Source organism: Myotis lucifugus, unplaced genomic scaffold (assembly GCF_000147115.1).
Source record: "Myotis lucifugus unplaced genomic scaffold, Myoluc2.0 scaffold_603, whole genome shotgun sequence".
NCBI lineage: Eukaryota > Metazoa > Chordata > Mammalia > Chiroptera > Vespertilionidae > Myotis > Myotis lucifugus.
Genome location: NW_005871651.1, coordinates 362789 through 385988, shown reverse-complemented (window position 1 = coordinate 385988; position 23200 = coordinate 362789). Strand labels below are relative to the sequence as shown.

The window sequence follows — 23200 nt, the reverse complement described above, 5'->3', positions numbered from 1 at the left end:
AAATATATTTTTATTGATTTCAGAGAGGAAGGGAGAGGGAGATAGAAACATCAATGATGAGAGGCAATCATTGATCAGCTGCCTCCTGCATGCCCCCTACTGGGCATATGCCCTTCGCTGGAATCGAACCTGGGACCCTTCAGTCTACAGGCTGATGCTCTATCCATTGAGCCAAACCAGCTAGGGCGTTTTAGGTTTTTATTTAGAAGTTTGGTTATGTTTTTGTGACCAGAAATATGCCCTAGGAACTTAACAATTATTTATACCAATTAGCTTATATGTAAAATTGGTTTTTATGTCCTTTCTCTTAAAGTCGCAGTTTCCAAGAATCTATCTGATGCTAAGTGAGGACTTACTGTATATACTTAAGGGATTATTCACTTAACCTGTTTTTTTCATAGATTTAAAATTCTATGAATCAAGGGGACGTACCTTTAGTTGAGTGCTACGCTTCTAGCACCTAATGCAATGTTCAGCATTCTGTAGATCACCAATAAATATTTACAAATTGAAAGAGTACAAGAACATTTAATGCCAACTTGATTTCTCTTGTAAGAAATAACTTAAAAAATCATTTACAACATGCTCAAAAGGTTACAAATTGAGCATAATGCCTCATTCTTTTCAGATAAAAACTCTCACAGAAGGGCACTGTAAGAAATAGAAATCAACAAAATATACAGTTGAAAAAGAAAAAAAGTTCAATCTAACAAAATCCTTACTTGATGATTTTAGTCTGATTTTATCTAACCTGGACACTGAATATCCTTTATAATAAAAGCCTAATATACTAAGTGTCTGGTTGTCTGTTCAACCAATCAAAGTGTAATATGCTAATGATATGCTAAGGCCGCTCAAATGTTTGCTATGATGTGCACTGACCACCAGGGGGCAGATGCTCCAACTGGTAGGTTAGCTTGCTGCTGAGGTTCGGCTGATCGGGACTGAGAGAGACGGGCTGGACATGCCCTGGAGCCCTCCCGCAGCCCCTCCCAGGCTGGCCAACTTCCCGCATCCCTCCCCAGCCTCAATTATGCACGGGTGGGGTCCTTAGGCCTGGCCTGTGCCCTCTTGCAATCTGGGACCCCTCAGGGGATGTCGGAGAGCTGGTTTCGGCCTGACAGTGGAATAACCGGTCACTATGATGAGCAATGACCAGCAGGGGGCAGACACTCATCGCAGGTCACTGCTCAGCCAGAAGCCAGGCTCATGGCTGGTGATCACAGCAGCGGTGGTGGGAGCCTCTCCTGCCTCTGCAGCAGCGCTAAGAATGTCTGACTGCAGGCTTAGGCCCGCTCCCCACAAGGAGCAAGCCTAAGCCATCAGTCGGACATCCCCCGAGGGCTCCCAGATTGCGACAGGGCGCAGGCCAGGCTGAGCCCCCCCCCCCCCCCCCAGTGCACGAATTTCACGCACTGGGCCTCTAGTATATAACAACAAACTTAGAAAGGAATCCTTTTTCCTCTCCCCTGTGTCTCATTCAACACTTCCATCCTTCCCTTTAGTAGCTTTACTTCTGGTCCCAAAGCCTTCAGGAGTCATACTAATAGAAGTCTATGTACGAGGGCTGTGGAGACATTCAGGTGTCCTGACCGGCACTTGCTCAGCCAGGACACCCACAGTAAACCTCTGCTGCAAGGCTGTGGAGAAGACACTTCTATCAACTGGGCCTATCTTGTCTGGAAAATTACAAACCCAGGAGAGATGTTGGTGATCAAAGTTTCAGTCAGTTGTGAGGGGACACTAACGAATGCAAGTGACATGCACAGAAGGACATGGCAGCAGAGAACAGGATGTCACCTCTGTGAGCATTTTCAAGGCTATTTTATAGAAAGAAATGCAGGAACTCTAAACTATGTAGAGCATGGTCACAAATACAGTTGGACACTACCCAGCGAAGATGTACACTAAAAAGACAATGAATTTTTTTGTGAAGTACGAGGCCTACGTGGTGGGCTTACTCGTAAGAAGGTATAGGGAGACCCTCAGACTGCACTTCCATAGGGTTAGGCCCTGAGTGACCAGACACTCGACCTACCCAACAGGGTAGTTCTTTGCCAGATATTGCCCAACACTCTGCACTACTGTGTCTTACCTTTCCAGTGATTCCTGTGAATTTTTTTAGTTTGAAGCCTTTTCCTTAAGTTCACTAATTGTTCTGGAAGGATTCAAATGCAACAGTTCTGACCTCCATCCCCATGTAGGGAAATAAGTGTCAAAGAAGATGCAGTGTCCCATTTGATGAGGCCTGAGCCCCGGCATCTGTATCTTCTTCCAATTGGAGCCATAGCATGACAGCAAGCACCTCCCTTCTCCTGCCGACAGTCTAAAAACCCGCTAACATTCAAATAGCTGTTGAGTGACTAGCTGACTGAATAAACAAATGTAAATAAAATAAAAAAGAAAATACATTTTAGGGGCCATTCAAAAAGCATTCAATGTAGGAAGTTTGTTAAGTTATAAACTTTCATATAAGGTATCCAGTTACTTCCCTTAATAAGATATTGCATTTTACCCCTCTCCTCCCTCCAAAATAAGTCAAGTTCTAAGAAACTAAAAATAATCTTAATAATACCAAAGAATGAGCAATTTCCTCTTTGAGTTGTTTGCATTACTAGCTTAGGGCAAAAAGGAACCTTACTTCCTGCTCAGCTGTGCAGGCATTTGAGGATACTTGAGGCCGAAGATGCTACAAGGTGGAGGGTGATTGATTTAGAAGGGCAGCCTATCTGCCCAGGACTCTGAACAAGGTGCGTTGAGGAAACAATGTCAAACTCGTCAGGAGATTTTTGTAAACAGGCTAATTTCTAAAATTCTTTTGTGGCGATATAAGACATCTGTTTCTAAACAAGGAGAGAAAAAAAACCCAACAACCTTCGAATGAATGCTTGCAAAGAGAGGACAGAGGAAAGATCGGGACCCTACACACCTGGTTTAGCTGATGAGATATTTGGATAGAAGCAGGCAGACAGTGAGAGCCCAAAGAAAACGGGGACACAAATTGAGAAGGAATGCTCCAAGTACCATTTTGGTATTTATTATTCTGCTCCCACAAGGCACTGGGGTTAACTACCCCTCTATGCTTAAAGGATGGCCATTCCATGAACTATTCAGTTAGCAAAAGTCTTCAAGCCAGTGCTAAGAGCCTTAACAATTCGCAAGAAGGCACAAAACAACTGGGCACACAGCCCTGGCCGGGTGGCTCGGGTGGTTGGTTGGAGTGTTGTCCCGTGCACCAAAAGATGGTAGGTTCGATTCCAGGTCAGGGCACATACTTAGGTAGTGGGTTTGATTGCCAGTCGGGGCACATATGGGAGGTGGTTGATTGATGTTGCTTGTTCACTCTGATGTTTCTCTCTCTCTTTAATAAGAAATTCAAAAAGAAAATATTCTCGGGTGAGGATTAAAACAAACAAAAAAACCTAGCTGGGCATACAAATCTCTGGGCAACACATGAAAACTGCTGTCCTCAGGGACACACTAACTCCCATCACAGCATCTGTAGGGGACCCAGGGGGCAGGGCTGCTATGGGATCACTTGGGGTCTATTCCGTGATGACACTGTTTCTGTGTGGCACAAGCTTGAACCCCAGCTTCTAGATCTGAATTCAACGTGAGGCTTGTCGTCCATGCCAAAATCCAAAGATGATAAAGTTGTACATGACCATGACTTGATGAAAATGCGCATAAAATGTGCCTGTCCTCTTGAGATCAGTCCCCTATAATTAAATCTTTTATTCTTGACTAGAGGGATGGAATTTGGGAGGAATGCAACTGAATTCTAAAGACTGGTCAGCTACAAACAGGATTTTCACACCCTCTTCAGCTGTGGAGAACAAGGAGAGCCATCGGCAGTCTAACAAATTTGGTTTAATTCTAACACTATGAAGGATCACCCACTACTCCTCTTCGTAATTAGACTTCCAAAGGTAAAGTCAAACTCAAAACAAACCACTTTAAAGTATACAATTCAGAAGCATTTAGTACATTCACAATGTGTGCAGCTGTCACCTCTATCTAGTTCCAAAATACTCAGCACCTCCCAAAGCATCCAAATCAAGTTTAAGGAAAAAAATGGCATTCATTGAGATTGCAGCATTGTTTTCTCCACAAAGTACCTGTTTATTCATTTCCAATCTGTATTTTATTTTAAAGGTAAGGGAAATTCAAAGAGTAGTGGGGACTAATGCCCAGAAATATGTTTTCCAACCTGCCCTGTGACTTTCTATCCACTGGCGAGACAGCTATGGTGAGCTAAGTGTGTGTCTTCCCTGGGAGGAAATGACAGTAGCCATCACTCACGAATATTTACTAGGTGACAGATACGGAACAACACAGTGGCTAAGACTGGCTTTCTGCAGCCACACTGTCCAAGTTCAAGTTCTGATTCAGTGTGAATTGTGTGTACCTCTGGACAACGAATGTAACCATTCTGCCTCCGTTTCCTCACAAGTAATGGGAATAGAGCACCGACTTCAACAGCACTTACACCTCATGCAGTTGCTATGAAGATTAAACAATTTAAGTGCTAAAAATAGCACCTGGTGCCCTAGCTGGTTTGGCTCAGTGGAGAGACCATCACCCTGTGGTGGGACTCAAAGTTCATGAAGGGTCCCGGGTTTGATTCCGTTTTGGGCTTGATCCCCAGTAGGGGGCATGCAGGAGGCAGCCAATCAATGATTCTCTCTGACTGTTGATGTTTCTCTCTCTTCTCTCTCTCTCTCTCTTCTCCCCTCCTCTCTGAAATCAATAAAAATATATTAAAAAAAAAATAGCACCTAGACATAAGAACTCAATTTATGTTCCTGTAATCACTGTCGCCTTCTTTAATTTTCACTATGAAAGAGTTGATTTACAACTCCTTGAAGGAGGTTCTAATTGTGTCCCCATTCTACTTGTGAGTAACCTAAATCCCCCAGTATCTGAGAGACTTATCAAAAGCCCCCCGGGAATGAATGGCAGAGCTGGACTTTGAACCCAACTGTCTGCTTCTCAACTATGCTATTCTACCACAGAACAAAAACTTTCTTGTCACACCTACCAAATTAAGCAAAATCACACGTGAAAATAAAAATGTAAAAAAGTCAACATATTTGAAATAAATGGACAAGACCTCAAAATAAGACAAAGCTGTTCATCAAGGAAAAAAATGTTAACAGTGAAAAAAAGTCCGAAACGTGGAAACTAGAAGTAACTTAAATGCTCAAAATTGGAAGTTGTATCTTTTTAAAGTACAGCCATCAAAAACGATGACATAGATACATGTTTAATGTTAAAGTTACAGTTTAAAAATGGTAGGTAACAGAACAGAATGAGGCCACTTCTGTTGAAAATATTTACTGATAAATGCTTAAAAACAGTCTGAAGCAGCGGTCGCCAACCTTTCGGACCTCACAGACCACCACTGGTCCTCGGACCACCGGTTGGTGACCACTGTCTAAGAATTTTAAAGAATCTACTTGGACTAAATGGAATAGGAATCTCAAGCTTCTACTTATCTCCATCTGTTCTCTATCATACAGACATGTAGGCACACACAAACATTTGCATGTGTAATACTGTAAGCTTTAAAGTTTGGATTATTCTGTGCACAATTACTGTTTTAAATATTTTAAAGAAAAGTTGCAAGAATGACATAAAGAATTCCCATATAGCCTTTACCCAATTCCCTAAATATTAACATTTTATCACATTACTTTTAATTCTCCATTTTAAATTCTCCTTTTATAGCCAAATTTGTGGTGTTTTTCCTCTGAGGGTAGGTTACAGACCTGTTATTTCTGAATATACTTTAGCATGCACAGTTTTTTTTAAAAAACATAAAAGCTGTATTACTGCCACCTTCTGCTTAAAAAATACCTGGCTGGCTCACCCCGAACCCTACTACTTTAGTTAAAATCTTCGGCTTTGTAGGTGTGTTTTTGGTAGTTTTCCCCTGGAAAACATACAGGAGAAAATTTAAATCACCAGGTGATTAATTTCATCACCCAGAGATGAGCCCTATTTAACATTTGGCCTCTATTCTTCAGACCTGCGGTCGCCATCCAGTGTCCGCGGATCACTGGTGGTCCGTGAGGTCCGAAAGGTCGGCGACCGCTTGTTCTAGAGAGCTCTCCATTACCCCACATTGAAGCAAAAATAAAAACCTAAGCCTCAAAAATCAACTTCATAGCCCGGCTGGCATGGCTCAGTGGTTGAGCGCCAACCTATGAACCTGGAGGTCATGGTCCGATTCCCGGTCAGGGCACAGGCCCGGGTTGAGGGCTCGATCCCTAGTGTGGGGCGTGCAGGAGGCAGCCGATCCATGATTCTCTCTCATCACTGATGTTTCTCTCTCTCCCTCTCCCTTTCTTTGTGAAATCAATAAAAATATATTTTAAAAAAATCAACTTAATTAAAACAGGGCAAGAACCCCACTGGTTAGAAGTGTTAAATCCAGTTCTATGAATTGCTGAGGGCAAGTCCAGAAAGTGCTGTCCGCAGAGTTTCAAGGTGGATCAGAGTAGCACTAGGAAACCGCACTCAGCACAGGCTCTTTCAAGCCACATTCTGGCTGGTAAACCGCACGTTTCCAGCACAGAACCTGGAAAAGAGGAAGCTGTACAGGCCACCACAGAAGCGTATCTTCTTGGGTGAGAAAACTGTGACAGGCTCCGAGCGTGGAACCCAGAAGGAAGCAGGCCCATGTTTCTGAGAGGCTGGGCGGCTTCTGGGACACTGATGGAAGCTCCAGTCCCAGGGCCCTTCGCTAGCTTATCCGAGTCCCCTCTAGGACACAAAGCGATGACCTGCACTCATACTTCATCACTAATTAGTTGGCCAAGGAATCCTGCTGTGAACAAAGAATTTCTACGGTAATAAAACCTCACTTTCCTCCTATGAAAAGCAAACATGGCCCCAAACCTAAGCTCTCCCATCAGAGGCTCTGCTCTGTTCTTGCTCACCCGCATACTGACGTGGACAGGGCCTCTGAAGGCTCCTTTTAGTGTCATTGTGCCTCAGTTTCCTTCCCCATGCTTGTGCCGTAACACCGGTACCTCCACAGGTTTATCAGGAGAACTGATGAAATAATGTCTGTAAAGTGTTCTAATTTGCAAGGATGAAAAGGGCTGTAACTACAAAGTCAAAGCGGTATGAAAGAACGTTTTTAAGCTGCAACCACTTCTGTCTTTTGAACTGGAGAACCACAAGGAGGATCAAAGAAGTGTCAGTTTGTTGATGGCTGCTCTGGAGGCCTCCTCCCTACACCTGGCAGAAACCCCAGAGTGAGGTCTACCGTGATTGTTCCCTTAACCAGATCTCAAGACAAGTTGTACAAGGGTTTCCTGGAACACCTTGAGCAGAAGAGATGGGGGAAACCAACATAGCTTGCATAGCTTGTTACATTCTTCCATGAACGTGGGCATTAAAAGTAAAAGGCGGCCTTGGGAGGGAGAAATGCAAATATGTAGGGAAAAAGTTGTTTTGCCCGGTCTCCTTCTGGCATAGTGACTGTGTAAGGCTACAGCAGCTTGCATAATAAAATGCTTAAACTTGGCTAAATTAATCTCCTTTGCCATAAAGGGGGGGGGGGGGTGTAGAATTAAGCTTACGGGAAATAAGGCTAATCAAAGCCTAACAGTAACAAAGGGCACCGAAAACATTTCTACTGTATCACATCCCCCAGGCTGGCCAAGAGCCCGGAATTTCCATTACAACTTTTCAAAGAGAGGGAGCGAAGGAGCAAAAATATTTCACAAAAGCATTATCAAGGCCCCAACCTGGGATGCCCTGCTGCACAACCAAAATCTGTGAGAGGTCAGCCTTTCAGGGAGTCAAAAACCCAGCATGTGGAAGCGGGCAGGCCTTTTATGTAGTGGGAGGGTTCATAAAACCACTACTGTTTTGCACTGAAGTCTCAGAGCTTCACAGATCATTAAAGGGTTCGGAACCACAGAGAAAGGAGGGCAGAGTTAAGGAAATAAATCAAAAGTTCCTCTGGGATGCACACACGCCTACTTGGAACAGGCTTTCAGCCGAATATCCTCCACATTAAACAACAGGGAGGATTTTTCAAAATAAAAGCAGAAAAGAGCTTCGTTTTGTTACAAGCAATGCACTTTCTTTTTGGTTGAAAGGTTACGTGTGCCATAAAAAATGCCTCCTGTGGTGAGCGCTTGGGGGACATGGAGGCTGGGCTGGGGCAGGGGTGATGGTGAAAGCAAACAGTGGAAGTGAACAAAAAGCCCAACAGAAATGGCTCAGCCTGGGGCACCCCAAACAAGTTACAACGACTTGTCATATTTTAGGGGTAGGATGTTAAGAAGGGGAATGGTATTACTAGAAAGAAATTTCTATCACGTTTACTCCTTGCCATCCTTGCCTAAGAACTGAAATAATTTTCCCAGAGCCAGAACGAGTTCTCTGGTTTGCCTGTGTAACATACCCAGTTGAAGACCAGGGGAAATGGGCTGCGTCATCTTAAACGCTCGGAAGCATCAGCTCTCTCAAAACCAGCAGAGGGAGCACAGCATCTGAGAACAGGAAGTGGTCAACCCCAAAGCTAAGGATTTGTGTTCGTCCAAGGCCATGGCCCAGCAGCGGTCACAGACCTTCTGACCTTGCCTGTATGTATCCAGCAACACTAAACAGCCACTGTCAGTGGTCAAATCCAGAATGAAATGCCAGACTACCCACTCAGGGAGGATTTGTTTGTTGCAACACCAGGTGAGGCAGCAGGGAGGAAAGCAGAACTACCCGCACTTGGGTCTGGACACAATTACTCTGAAGCCCAGTGGCGGGGGACTTGGAAAGAAGCGGGAGGGGTCTCAGGAGGAAAAAGGCTACGTGGAAGGCAAAAAACCCACTTGGAAAACTGACAGCAAGCACCAGAGCAATGATTTCACCTTAAAATCCAGGGCTCCCAGTTTAGTCTGTGAACAGCCCATTTCTAGACTTTTTGTTTGGGGGGGAAGGGGTTGAGACAAAAGCAGCAAAACAGAAGAAGGCATAAGTCTGCTACATGAGTGCCATCTTAGTCTTCAGCCACAGTTTACCAAACGTGGGGAATGGGTTGAGGGACTGACACAGTGCCAAGATTATCCGGCTCTGGGGTCTGGGATAGGGCTATGGCGGAGGGGCTAGCCCACAGGAAAGAACCTGCTGTTCCAGGCATGATTGTGCTGTGGTTTGTCGCTGGAAACCATCTTTGCTCAGGTCCACGCCACGTGTTAAATTGGCCTAACTGGCCCTGACCAGTTTGGCTCAGTGGATGGAGCGTCGGCCTTCGGACTGAAGGGTCCCAGGTTCGATTCTGGTCAGGGGCATGTGCCTTGGTTGCAGGCACATCCCCAATGGGGGGTGTGTAGGAGGCAGCTGATTCTCTCTCATCAATGTTTCTATCCCTCTCCCTTCCTCTCTGTGGAAAATCAGTAAAATATATTTTAACAAAAAAGAAAAAAAAGGCCTAACTGATTAGTCTAAGTATGCACTGCTCTATCAGGTATCGCCTGTTACTAGATCCTAATACTAATACTTTTTCATTGTAGGAAATGAGAGGTAGGTTAAAAACGCTAACTTTAATACGTGTTAAACTCAATAGAATAAACAAAACCTACAATGCAACTTTCTGTTACACTAGGAAGTGTGCCTGCCTGCTGGGTGGAGAGGGCAGGGACAGAGCTCCTGCTGCCTGGCACTGCTGAGACAAGGGCCCAAAGGAGCTCCCTGGAAGCATGCTTGGGCAGCCTGCAGCCAGGAGCCCAGGTGAGGACGTGCCAACTACTCTGCCCCATCTTCAGAGCCTCCACGAGGGTCCTGGCAATAATTTTCTGTCATCAGGGACATGACCAGGACAATGTATGGGAGGTGAAGTGACTCAGATTCCAACTTAATAAAAAGAGAACATTTCACACAAGGCAACTGTCCAAAACCAGCAGAGTCATATTTAATGAGTTCAGGTTCTCAGGAGCAGTAGGGCAGCCAGTTGAGAAGAGGGATTCAGGTACTGGGATTTTCCTGAATAGACAACAAGGATACTTCAAGGACTCTTTTGGGCAAGGTATTTCAAGCAAGTTTTTACATTTTCAAACACCTATCCTTCAGATGGCTTCCAGGCCTAACCACACCACTTCCAGGATGCACACAATTCCCTCAGCCCTCATCTCCAGCATCTTCAACTCCCATTATCACTTAATGTCCACACCACACAGTTTATTTTAGCACTTGGGTTCATGCCAACTCACATGTGGTAACCAGTCGGAGGTCCCCAGGGAGCAGGACCACATCTCTAATCTTCTCATCAGACTCAATGAACTCGGTAAGTACTTGCTGACTATTAGAAATAACATGTCAGGATTTTACACTGGCTAAACCCTCTAACATTTTACATTTACACTGGCTAAACCCTCTAAGTCACTGATTTCTAGAAAAAAATTTATAACACATATAAGACATACCTAGTAAGGCACTCAGCATTTGGGAAATTAGTAATTAGAATAGAAAAAAATGCAGAAGAAAAGAATATGCATTGCATTAGTATGAGTCTAAGACAAATACACTGGCCAAATGGGTACATGTACCTACCCGCTTGGTAAATTTGCACATTTTAATTTACATACAAAATGACTATATAAGAAACATTATATCCTTTAACTATATCATTCTGCCGAATCATCTGGTAGACACAATATGGTACAGAGAAGCACACAGACTTTTCTCCGGAGTCACCTCACCTAAAAGGCTTACATGGTCAGAAGAAGTAAGGGCTTCTGCCCCGGCTGGTGTAGTTCAGTTGGTTGGGCATCATCCCATGCTCTGAAAGGTTGCTGGTTTGATTCCCGGTCAGGGTACATACCTGGGTTTCTGGCTCGATCCCTGGGAGGGGGCATGCCTGAGGAATGAACCCACAACCTGGGTATGTGCCTTGACCGGGAATTGAACCCACAACCTTTTGATGTACACTCCAACCAACTGAGCCACCTTGGGCAGGGCTTCAAATTTTGATAAATAAATTGAGTCCACAGAACAGAGCAAATTTTGAAATTTATTTTAAAAGTTTTTTTTTAATGCACAGCAGGATGGAACACTGTCCCGTACACCAAAAGGTTGTGGGTTTGATTCTGGTCAGGGCACATACCCAGATTGCAGGTTCGATCCCGGGTCAGGGTGCATGCGAGAGGCAACCGATCAATGTTTCTCACATTGATGTTTCTCCCCTGCCCTTCCTTTCTCTGAAAACATATCCTTGGGTGAGGATTAAAAAAACAAAGTTTTGCCCTGACTTGTGTGGCTTACTGGTTAGAGTGTTAGCCTGAGCACTGAAGGGTCTCGGGTTCAATACCAGGCCCCAGTCTGGGGAAGTGAGGGTGGCAACCAATCGATGTCTCTCTCTCTTCTCTCTCCTTTCTCTCTCTCTCTTTCTCAAAATCAATGGGAAAAATGTCCTCCAATGAGGATTAACAAAAGAAAGTTTTGTTTTTCTTTTTTTTAAATCCCACATTTTCTAGAATGTCTAGAGTTTGCCCAGTTCACTTGCTCCGCTGAAGTTGGCCAGGTATACAGTTTCACTGGGCCTGTTTCCTTTAGAATGTAATTGTTCCACAAATTCCAAATTCTTCCTCCAAAACTTAAAACACCTGTCTTAACAACTCAAGGCCACAGATCTCTAACCTGATTCCAAAACAGAGCATCTGTGGGAAGGAGAACCAAGTTCAGACCTGAGGAGGTGTGTGTTCGAATTAAGAATCACCAAATCCCAAAGGTGCTGGGCCTTTGCTGCTCCAGCCTCTACAATAATAAAACACACAAAAGTCACCATTTCTTGCCAAAGTAAAGGAAAATCCAACCCTTGTACCTGGGAACAAAGATATAATGGCTGCAGCTGAAAATACATAACCAAAGCATTGCAGAAAAAATTTCAACTTAATATTGTTCAGAACATCCTCAGGGGTGTTTCACTCATAAGCAAAAGACACAGGATAAAAATTCCAGACTGTTTTAAGATAATAAAATGGCATATGATGGTGACTCACTAACTGACTAAAAGGGAAAAAAATCCATAAACAGTCACAGGAACCTTGAAAAGCTGCAGAATCTGGCAACAGTGAACCTCCTCCACCTCGCTTGGCTCTCACCTCCCGCGCGCGCGCACGCACACACACACACACACACACACACACTCACTAGTGACCAGTTTGAAGCCAAGCTGCAATTGGCTAATGGCTTACTCTACTGCTTAAAACAATATTTTATTCTTGACTTGCTCAATAAAACTGCTGAGAAAAATAAACAATGGGCTTCAATCTTATAAATAATCTAGAAAACAGAATTACTGTGCAAACAGTAGAGGTGACTTACTGCCCATGGTCAACAGAACAGGAAAGTCCAAGGTGGCACAGTGAACCCCAGATCCTAGTCTCACTATCTTGGGACATGAGAGTTAACAAGGATTTTCTGCCCACTAAACAGTCTACAGCCTGGGGTGCCCAGGTTTCAACTGGTCTTTAAAGCAGCACCAAAGAAGATCGTGAAACCAACACAAAGAGCAAAAGGTGAGGAAAACGTTTCCTTGAAAACACAGAGAAGCTTTACTCTTTTAGGATTGTATATATCTACTAGGGGCCCAGGGCACGAATTCGTGCACCTTGAAAGGAACTGTGGATCATGAGGCTGAGGTAGGCACAGGGGCGGGTCTCGGCCCATCCTCTGAGCGCCCCCACTCCGCCCCTCCCGCTGCGGCCCTGGTCCCCTGTCTGCTGTAGCCCTGCTCCCGCCGCCACCGCTCCCATGCACTGATGGCACTGGCCCCACTCGCACCCACTGATGGCACGGAGTGATTGGGGCCGGCGCCAGCAGCGGGTGTGAGCAGGGCTGGTGCCATCAGCGGGTGCGCGCAGTGGCTGCTGCCCCAATCACCTGTCAGGAGAAGGGGGAGGTGGAGAAGCCCTCAGGGGCGATCAGGGCCGGCAGCCACTGCTCACACCCGCTGATGGTGCTGAGTGATTGGGACCAGCGCCAGGCACCGGCAGTGGGTGCGAGTGGGGTCGGCATCGGCAGCAGGTGTGAGTGCCAGCAGGACCGTGACGCGCGGGAGCAAAGCATTTTCAGTAACCACCAGGGCTAGCCCCGATGACAATGACTGGCGCCCTGCCTTGGTCTGGCGCCCCCACTCACCTGCTCCACTATCCCACCGTGGTCAACGCCTGCCATGTTCCACACACGCCCCCTTGTGGTCAGTGCACAGCGACTGGTTGTTCATTTGTTCCACCGTTTGGTCTATTTGCATATTAGCCTTTTATTATATAGGATGGTTATCATGTATTTTTATCCCTCATTTACACATGTGTGAATACATACAATTTCATTTTTAATGGATATTAAGGGCCTGTTGGAAGGCACTAAAGGTGACATAAAGAAATATTAAAATGTGGTTCCTGCCCAGAATGTCTTATATTCTATATAAAGACATACATGCATGTGTGTGTAAGAAAGAAAATGCATGGGGGGAGGGGAAAGGAGTAGAGTCTAAAGTTCAAGACTAAAATAAAAAAAATATTAAATTTTAATGGACAGAACAAAATACAGGTCTGTGGAGAGAGGAGCGGGGCTGTTTGTGCAGTGGCCCGGTCCATGCAGGAACGGACTCAGGTGGCTCTCAGAAGTGCAGCCCAGGCAGGACCTGTGTAACTGGGCTCTGCAGTTTCACTGACTGAGACTCAGGCACCTTCCAGGGAAGAACTCAAGCCCCACCGGCCTCTCCACACTTAGACTGTGAGCTCCAGGAGGGTAAGCCTGCTCTCAAGCACCTCAGACTCCCCACAGAGAGTGCCTTTGGTACCAAAGGTTCCCCCACACAGTTCTCAAAACATTCCCAATTATGCCAACTGTGAGGACGGTTTAGATCAGCGGTTCTCAACCTGTGGGTCGCGACCCCTTTGGCAGTCAAACGACCCTTTCACAGGGGTCGCCTAAGACCATCCTGCATATCAGATATTTACATTACGATTCATAACAGTAGCAAAATTACAGTTACGAAGTACAACGAAAATAATTTTATGGTTGGGGTCACAACATGAGGAACTGTATTTAAAGAGCCAGAAGATTGAGAACCACTGGTTTAGATGCTCAAAGGCCAAATCCTGGCATTACTGATGCCACAATTTAGAGGATGTAAGACATTTGAACAGAAGAAAGAACCATATTTCCATAGTAAAAAAAAAAAAAAAAAAAAGAACAAAGGCCATTAATATGAAAACAATTTCAAAATTCAACATCTCAAGAAGAAAACTTAGCTAATGGAATTCTGGCGTCTCAAGCAAGGTTCCTCCTGCTTGCATTTCCTATTTTTATAATACAAGTCATGGTTTTCAAATTACATACGAGAAAAAAAATTTATGGGTGGGGTGGAGGGGGCATGATTTTTCTACCACCGGTAAGCTGTGAACAAGACTGAGGTGAATGTTTTTCTTAAAACAATGCAATTAATTTCTACTCTATTTTCTAAGTGTTACTCAAGGGCATCACTTAAAATGAAAATGAACCAATTATACAAGGATTATGATTTCAGATACATTTTGAAACTTATTTTTAATGTCAGCTTTTAACAGACTAGATGTATTTTTTTTTTTAAACTTCAGCAAACTGAATTTTCAAAGTTAGGATGGGTTCACAGATCTAGTAAGGTTAAAAAAAATCTATTAGCGATATAAAATATGAGCTCCAAATAGATAAACTCAATGACTAAAACCAGAGTAATCACAACGTTTAAGTCTTTTTAAAGACCAATTCAAACCATTCATTTGTTTTACTAGCTAATAAAATGGGTGCGTCTATTTTGGCTTAAAAGTCATAAATGCCTCCATCTAAAAGTCCCCAGGTAACCAAGAACCAGCTGGATCATAAGAAACCTGGGTTAGCAAATACCAACAGCAAATAAATAAAACTGATCCTTATAAGCAGCACTGTGCCCAGCAATACTTTAAAAGTCCAAGGCAGTTTTCTAAGTGCAGATTCTACAAGCACTACCCAGTGTACACTGAAGCACTCCCGTGCCTTCCCCACCTGCTCTAATATGCAGGTAAGGCCAAAGACACCTAAGACGTTAACACTGAGAGCAGCAAATATACACGGGCCCTGGTTTTAAAAAGTCACTTAATTTTTAAGACCTCCTTCCCCCCCCCCCCCCGCCCCATATCAACACCAAAAGTTTCTTACATGCAAATTTCTTAACTGCTTCACTTACACAAGGAAGCAGCCAATCTCTCTTAGATGACCCGTCAAAACTGGACCACCGCCCAAACATCCATACAGTTTAGTCCATCAGAGTGAAGAGATTCAAACCCCTACATGGGAATAACGATAGGATCACACACAGTACTTGCCCCCCAAATGCAGCGCCTGTTTTTATTGATCACTTCCGCCTCGCATGGAAAATTCCAACTCTCTCTGTATCTACCTGAGGACAAGTAATTAAGAGAAAAGGTATGGCACTTAAATGTCTACCCTTTTACCCAATCTTGCCAACCTCAAAGCACTTATATTTCTTATTCATATTTAAGGTGTCCCAGTAAAAGAAACAACTGTAGTATTAAGTATGTAAACTTCAGATTAGTAAGAAGTCATTCTTTCAAATAAGAAGGTTTCTATGAGAAACAAACAAGGTGTAGCCTAGCCTGACTCACAAACAATGACTATGTCACAACTTAAAGAGGAGGATAACAGTTTTTATATGAAATATGACAGGAGTTACAATTGAGTTTCTAGGGAAGACTGGGAAGTGGGAAGCTATATTACGGAAGTCTATCATTGAAAATGAAAATAGGCCCAGATACTTCTCTGTATGTTGGAAAAATTTTGTAATAATATGAAAAACAAAATCAAGTCCTCATAGTGAAACAATTTACAACTTTTACAGAATAAAAACAATATTATTCCAAGAATGAATGTGGCACACAGGCTTCGGGTTCTGCAAGTCTTCTTTAATGTAAATACAGTGCTTCCTAGCAGCGCTGTTCAACAGGCGCGGACCGGAGCCTGGGAGTCTGACTGTCACAAGGGCCAGGTGATGTGATGATCCTGGTCTAAGGGTCACGCTGCGAGCGGTGAGGACACACAGCATTTTCAGTAGAGGTCTCTCATTTTAAACTGGAGATTTTCCTAAAGTATCGTTATGTAGTTATAACACATTTGTCCTCATTAATATCAACCTAGGCAGTAAGTCCATACTCTGTTATGTAACATTAGATTAAGCATTAATGAGGCTAGAAAACTGTTTATCTAAGGTTATAATCTGAGGTTAGAGAAAACTTCATGCTGAACGTTCAAATTGAATGCTAGAGTAATTTTTAACCTCTTAAGATTAACAGAATCTCGATTACTCAGTCCTAAAGCCCTTTCCAAATAGTAGTCATTCTTTGCTGGGAGAATAGGCTCTATGCAAAAGATATTCTGTCCAAAGAAATGAACAATTAATATTCAATAGTTATGTACATATTTAACAGAACTCACTCCCAGAAATGTGGCTGAGAAAGGTGTTGATTTTCATGATATTTCTCAAATTAAAATTTTAAATCTCTAATACTTTTCATCCTATCACCCAAAGTTAAAAAACAACTACTAAACATCAAAACAGCTCACCTGTTCATTGGGCTCTTGGTCCCATTAAAAACAGTGACACATTTTCGATAGAGAAAATCAAGATAAAGACAGACTTCCATTTTCCTAAGTCACTGTCAGCTCCCGTTTTCGGTCTTACTACAAGACTCAATTATTACAAGAACAAGGTTTCACACCTCAGCTTGGATGCTCTCACTTTTTTTTCTCTTTAAAGCCTTCAAGGTGGGGGATCTCCAAACGCACTCTCTGGAGAGAGTGCAAGGTTCCCCAAAGTCACCGGCAAGCCCGAATTCTGGCCTAAGTCCTACTGCATCGCTGGATGCAGCCTCCCCTCCAGCCACACTAGCGCACTCGCTGGGCATGTTTTGCAATTTCCTGTCTCCATGCCTTTGCTCATGATATTTCCTACAGCTGGAAAGTCACTTTTCCTCCACCCTCCCTCCCAACCTCGGCCTGTCAAAAAAAATGTATCCTTCCTTCGAAGTTCAGGTCAAACACTAGAAGCCCTCAGGCCTCTGTGCACACTGAAGGGCCTGAACCTCCACCCCCGCCAAGGAGGACCCTGAGCACATGCAAAGATTTCCTCTTCCCTGCAGGGCATCTGGCTTCTCTTTAGAGACACTCTACCCATTACAGTGCTCAGTAAGTACACGTTTCTAAAAACTGAACTACATGGAATGTTTAGCTCTAACAATGGGAAATGGGGCAAAATGAATCTCTAGTACAGTAAATATTAATGTACCAGCAACTGGGTTTACAAATAACATGAGCTCAATTTCTACTGGACTAGTTTCTCAAAAAGACAACTACAGAGATGAGAAAGGCAGTTAAGGATGGGCGCCTTTTCACCTCCTTCCTCCACAGGCTAATTACAACTTTGGGGGCATTTCTTCTCTCTACCGACTCAGAGCAGATCAAATTGTCTTCTCACTAATATTAGCTGCATCTGAGACAGGTCACTGAGTAAGTGCTCCCTGTGTATGATCCAATGCTGGCTAAATTTGTCTGAGCAACAGCAGATAGAGAGAGCCACACACAAAGTCCAGCCAGGATTCAAGGGACAATCATCCAGGTGTCAGATACTGAAAGTCTTTGGTTCAAACAACACAAACATGTGTTCAGCACAAAAGATAAATGTCACTGTCACCTGAGTAATCATCTCATAATTTTGAAGAAAACTGCAGTCTGTATAAAAATCAAACAAAAGACTGTTTTGGAACACCCATGATTTTGTATTACTCATAACATGGTTTCCCCTCCTGGTAATTAAGATTCAACTCTATCTGGTCTCTCATTTTTTCAGGCATTACCTTAGGGTAACTCATCAATCCTAAGAGCACCTTAAGTCCTTAAAGCAGAACCCAAGGGGCCTGGTTCCGTCATCCTCTCAGAATCTCAGCGAGGGGACACGTACTGAGGTTTACACAAATGTACTCAGACCCAAGACTTCATGTGGTTTAGGCCCAATAGTGTCTTGAGAGAGAAGTGCACAGCCAAGCAGAATCTGATACACTCAGCAAAGGTTCTTTACTCTATTTACTCCTAATTATTGAGGGAGACAAAACGTTACAGAGAATGATAATAAACCTCAGGATATCTGTACAACCATGATACTAAAATATTTGACTTGCGGATATTCTCCTGGGTATCATGAGGTTAACATGTAATACCCACTCAACTAAACCTCTATAAACAGTGGTTTTCCACAATCATAACCACTATGCCCACTTCAATGGGCAGTAGTATTCGGAGAACAGCCAGATGGAGTGCCTGTGTAATAAACACCAGACCAAAAGACCTAGGAAAGCTGTTTATGTCCATACCCACCAGGAACCTTTGTCTGCACAACTCACTGAAGAACTGGTAAGAATGGAAGTCTCCTCAACAAAGCTTCAAGACAAAATACATCCCTTAAAGTAGGCACTGCCCTCCACCCCTTCCCAGTTTTTCAACTAAAATAATTTTCGGCAAGTGAGACTAATAAAAAACAGGTACTTTGTTTTTACACAGATTCAATTTGTTTATAAGCAGAAAATAATTATGTACTTTCATGGCATTTAGCTACTCTGTGTAGTATTGGGGTAGATGGGAAGACCAATCATTTTCAAGTGTTTTTAGGCACTCTATCGATAGTATCTCATTTAAATTCTCAAAACTATTCTTTTTTTTAAAAAAATTTAAATATTTTTTAAATATATTTTATTGATTTTTTTACAGAGAGAAGGGAGAGGGAAAGAGAGTTAGAAACATCGATGAGAGAGAAACACCGACCAGCTGCCTCCTGCACACTCCCCACTGGGGATGTGCCCGCAACCAAGGTACATGCCCTTGACCGGAATCGAACCTGGGACCCTTGAGTCTGCAGGCCAACGCTCTATCCACTGAGCCAAACCGGTCAGAACTTAAAATATTTTTTAAATGATTTCAGAGAGAAAGGAAGAGGGAGAGAGAGAGAAACATCAATGATGAGAGAGAAATATTGATTGGTTGCCTCCTGCAACACCCATACTGTGGATCGAGCTTACAACCTGGGCATGTGCCCTTGACCGGAATCAAACCCGGAACCCTTCAGTCCGCAGACGCTCTATCCACTAAGCCAAACTGGCTAGGGCTCACAACTATTCTTAAGAGTAGAAGAATCAGCCCATTTTACAGATACAGACATTAAAGGACAGAGAGACTGAATAATCTGTGTAAGGCCCCAGAGCAGGTTAGTGGCAAAGGAGGCGAGAGCCATCATTTGCTCTCAGGCACAGGGATAGCCCAAAGTGTGTGGACATTTTATAAAGATTGTATGGAGCACCTATAAAATTCTCATGCAAAGAAACACCATTTTAGGAAAAATAACTTCCCAGTCCTTGTCAGGATTTGCCCTGAACTTCCCAATACAGCTCAAAGCAGACTGCACAGTCAAAAGAGATCATCACGTACTACAGTTACTGGTGAAACCAAAATAGAGCACAGGTCTGCTGACCCAGGTCCAGGCCCAATCAAGCGTGCTCTTTGGATGCTGACACCCTTCTGAAGTTTCAAGTCAGTTGAGAATAGCAAAGAAATGAGTTAATAATTTTGGTAAAGTAGCTAAGGATTTGCTATAAAAGAGGTATAACCATATGAAGATTTCTACTGAGGAAGTTTTCAACCAAAAACACTGGTGTCTGCATATTTCATCTTCCACAGCAAAAATGAAAAAGAACCTTTGCCCTCCCCTCCCCATGAGTTGTGAATGATTAGCATGCCTATGCTGATAACTAAGGAAAATATGAGTGCCTCTCCCAGCTGATTAGAATACTTACAGATTTACTCTACTAACAAACTCCTCCAATTCTATGCAAAGGCAACTGGACACCAGGAACAGTTAGCCAATGTCAGCCATAATAAATCTTCCGGTGAAGCAAGCAACTCTCCCATTAGCTCTGATGGCCATGCCCTGAAGAGGCTAAAACAGGAAGACTTCTGGGTGCCAGAGAAGTAGAGAGAGGAGCCACATGACCAGGAAACTGAGATGGCAGAGAAGTGATGGGGAAGGGTCCCAGGAAAGATGTGCTAGAGAAACACAGGCAACCAGCTTGAAGAGCTGGTGTAGTGAGAAAACACTACTTATTGAGTTTGACATCATCAGTAAGAATAAGGAACAGACGGCTGGCGTGACTCAGTGGTTGAGCATTGACCTATAAACCGGGAGGTTACAATTCGATTACCAGTCAGGGCACATAACCACGCTGCAGGCTCGATCTCCAGTGTGGGGAGTACAGGAGGTAGCCGATCATGATTCTCTTTCATTGATGTTTCTCTCTCTCTCTCCCCCTCCCTTCCTCTCTGAAATCAATAAAAATATATTTTAAAAAGGAGGAGGAGGAGGAGGAGGAGGAGCCAAGAGCAAGAAGAAAAACAGAATCAAAGATTTAGGTTTAATCTAGGTTACCAAGGCATCCTACTCAAGAGTTAAAACTAGATAAAATTAGCATTTCCAAATGCTAGACAGATTTTAAATTTAGTGCTTAATCTTGCTATTATAAATTTATTTTTTAAAACAGAAGGATAAAGTAATTGTCGAGCCATATCTTGTATCACATTCTTCATGGTTTGCAAGTTTTAGCAGCACGCAGGGATAGGTAAGACTTGAGTTGAGAGGTTATGATCTAGCCCATCACATCAAGTCAAAGCTACTCAATGATCTTTCTCAATTTCACCCCAACTTGGCCAAATCAAAACTCCTACACTCAGGTAAAGGCATTTTAGTTTTTAAAAATAGTTATCAAACTTCAAATAACTGAAATCCTCAGAAAACTTTCTTTCACTGTTCTACATTAAATACCTCTTTCCAATTTGTTCTGGAAAGATAAAAAAATAAGTTGGCTTTATGGATTATTACATATTTAATTTTTATGTCTGTGAACATTTTTCTCTATTGTTACCATTCTCATGACCCATCTCTCAGCATTTTTAGCTGTATAATAAATATTAAAAGTTTAATCTAGTTATGACTGATGATGCAAACCACCGATTTATAGGAGGTTATACTTGAAATCTCAGAACCTGCTTCCCCTATTATGTTATCGCTGCTCTTAAGGTACTGTCCAGAAAGTGTCCAGAAACGTTCATTAAAAACAAAAAGGAAAATAATCAAAAGAAGAAATCAATACACAAAACCCAACTAGAAAACCAAAAAACCAAACCAAACATAGCAACCTACCTACTTTTACAATGAATATTCTTCGTCCATCTCCCCTTCCACTCCTGGAGAAAATGTCTAAATATTCACCCCATCCCCGAGTCTAAAAGTGCACTTCAGCCATGACACTGGACATCAGGGCACATGTCCAAGTTCTACTGCACCCCCAGCCTCCCCTATTCCTTGACCTTGCCAGAGTACCTGTAGGAAATTACAGATAAATGAAACAGAATCCCTTGCTAATATTTTCTTCGTATAACTTCACTCTGAAATGTTCTCAGCAAACCCTCCTACCCACGTTTAGTAAGAGTACTCATCAGATCTGACTCTCAGCTTTGTGAAATATCACAGGAATTTTTAAAAGCCTCATTTAGCAATTTATACAATTCTTATGCATCTCTCAAAAGAAAAGTGCAAACTTTTAGGGCTAGAAAATTAGAGTTAAAACTACTCTTCAAAACATAGCAACCTTAAATACAGAAAAAGTCCCACTAGAATTCAAAGTATATGAGCTTCAAACCAATCAACGAAATCCAAACTAGTGATAAATGATATTTCCTATTTCAGCCGCTGTATTTAAAATTACACGTTAACTCCCCAACACCCTGGCCCTTCCCTCCTCCCTTAACCCTGTGCCCAGGACCTTTCTGTTCTTACAGCAGGAGTCACTTTCTTCGGGAGATAGGCACACGCCGTCACTTTAATCTAGAATCATGATCTAAAACTAACCGCCAAGGAAGGAAGAAGAATAGGATGCTAGAGGCCAGCCTGAGTCTGAGCACAGCGCAGGGTTAAAGGAAACCATTTCATAAGATCAAGTGTGGAGGAGAAGCAGCAGGAGCGAAGAGGAAAAAATCAAGTTACATAAAGTCCAATTGTACTCACTGTTTCCTTATTGGGAAGCAGCTCCTTTCTGATTCTGAAGAAGTTCTTGCCGTACTGCCTGAGCCCCTTAACGAAGCGTTTCTGTGATAGAAAGAAACAACAAATGGGATGTAAAAACCGAAAACAAAACAGGATGTCAGCAAAGCAAAGATCTCGGCAATCAGCAGCATAACAAAAAGTCTTGGCCAGGGAATACTGACCGGCTATGGGTGTTTCAGCAGCAGACCTGGCCCCCCACCAGGACAGGCCCGTCCCAGCCTCCATCGGAACCCCCAGCCCGCATCCCACACAGGTTTAGGGAAAGAACGTCGTGCCTGCGGCGCGGAAGCAATCTGTGCCCTGTGCCCGCAGTCTGCACCCTGGTCCACGAAGATATAAACAACAAATGTGTTCCGCGTTTCAATAAAGCAGCACAACTGCTCTCCACCTGAGAACGAGGCTTCCCAGAGTGTCGAGCAGAAGGGAGGGAACAGAACCAAACCTGGAGAATTTTCTCTAGGACACGCCGGAGGGTGAAAAGCCCTTTCCTTAATCCGAGGAATTCACTAGGAAGGGGCCGATATCAGAAGCCCACCGGGGCCTGAACATCAGCTGGCCTGCCCCGCCACCTCCGCCACGAAAAGCCGCTCCAGGGCATCAAATAAGCCCCACCAGCACCCCTTCCTTCTTCCCGAGCCCCTCACCCCCCCTCCGCCCATTTCCTTAGCAGTCCCGAGACTTTCACTTTGTCCCATTCCTCCCAGGCAGCCCCTCCCTGCCCAGTGGGGGCAGCTCCCGGCTCCCCCGGCCCCCACCTCGGGGCGGGGCTCGGAGCGGGTCGGAAGCCCTGCCTACCCCCCAGCCCTACCTACCCCCCACGGCACGTCCAGGTCCGGGGGCGCGGGGCGCGGGGCAGCCACAGGTCCGCTGGGCTGGCGCCGAGCGCACTCAGGGTCCGGGGCAGCGAGAGGCCGCGCCTGTCACGGGCTCCGGCTCCACAAGCGCAGGGAGGTGGCAGGGGGTGGCTCGTGTGTGACCGCCGCCGCGCAGCTCGGCCCACCGCTGGCC

At 44.0% G+C, this 23200-nt stretch overlaps 1 protein-coding gene across 1 annotated transcript in view; it reads right to left on the bottom strand.

Annotated features, from left to right (window-relative positions):
• LOC102427293 (arginine-glutamic acid dipeptide repeats protein) overlaps positions 1 to 23200 on the bottom strand; it is a 215182-nt gene that overhangs the window by 35578 nt on the left and 156404 nt on the right. The window contains 1 exon segment of the mRNA XM_014447016.1: positions 22154 to 22234. Coding sequence (XP_014302502.1) covers positions 22154 to 22234 — 81 coding nt within the window.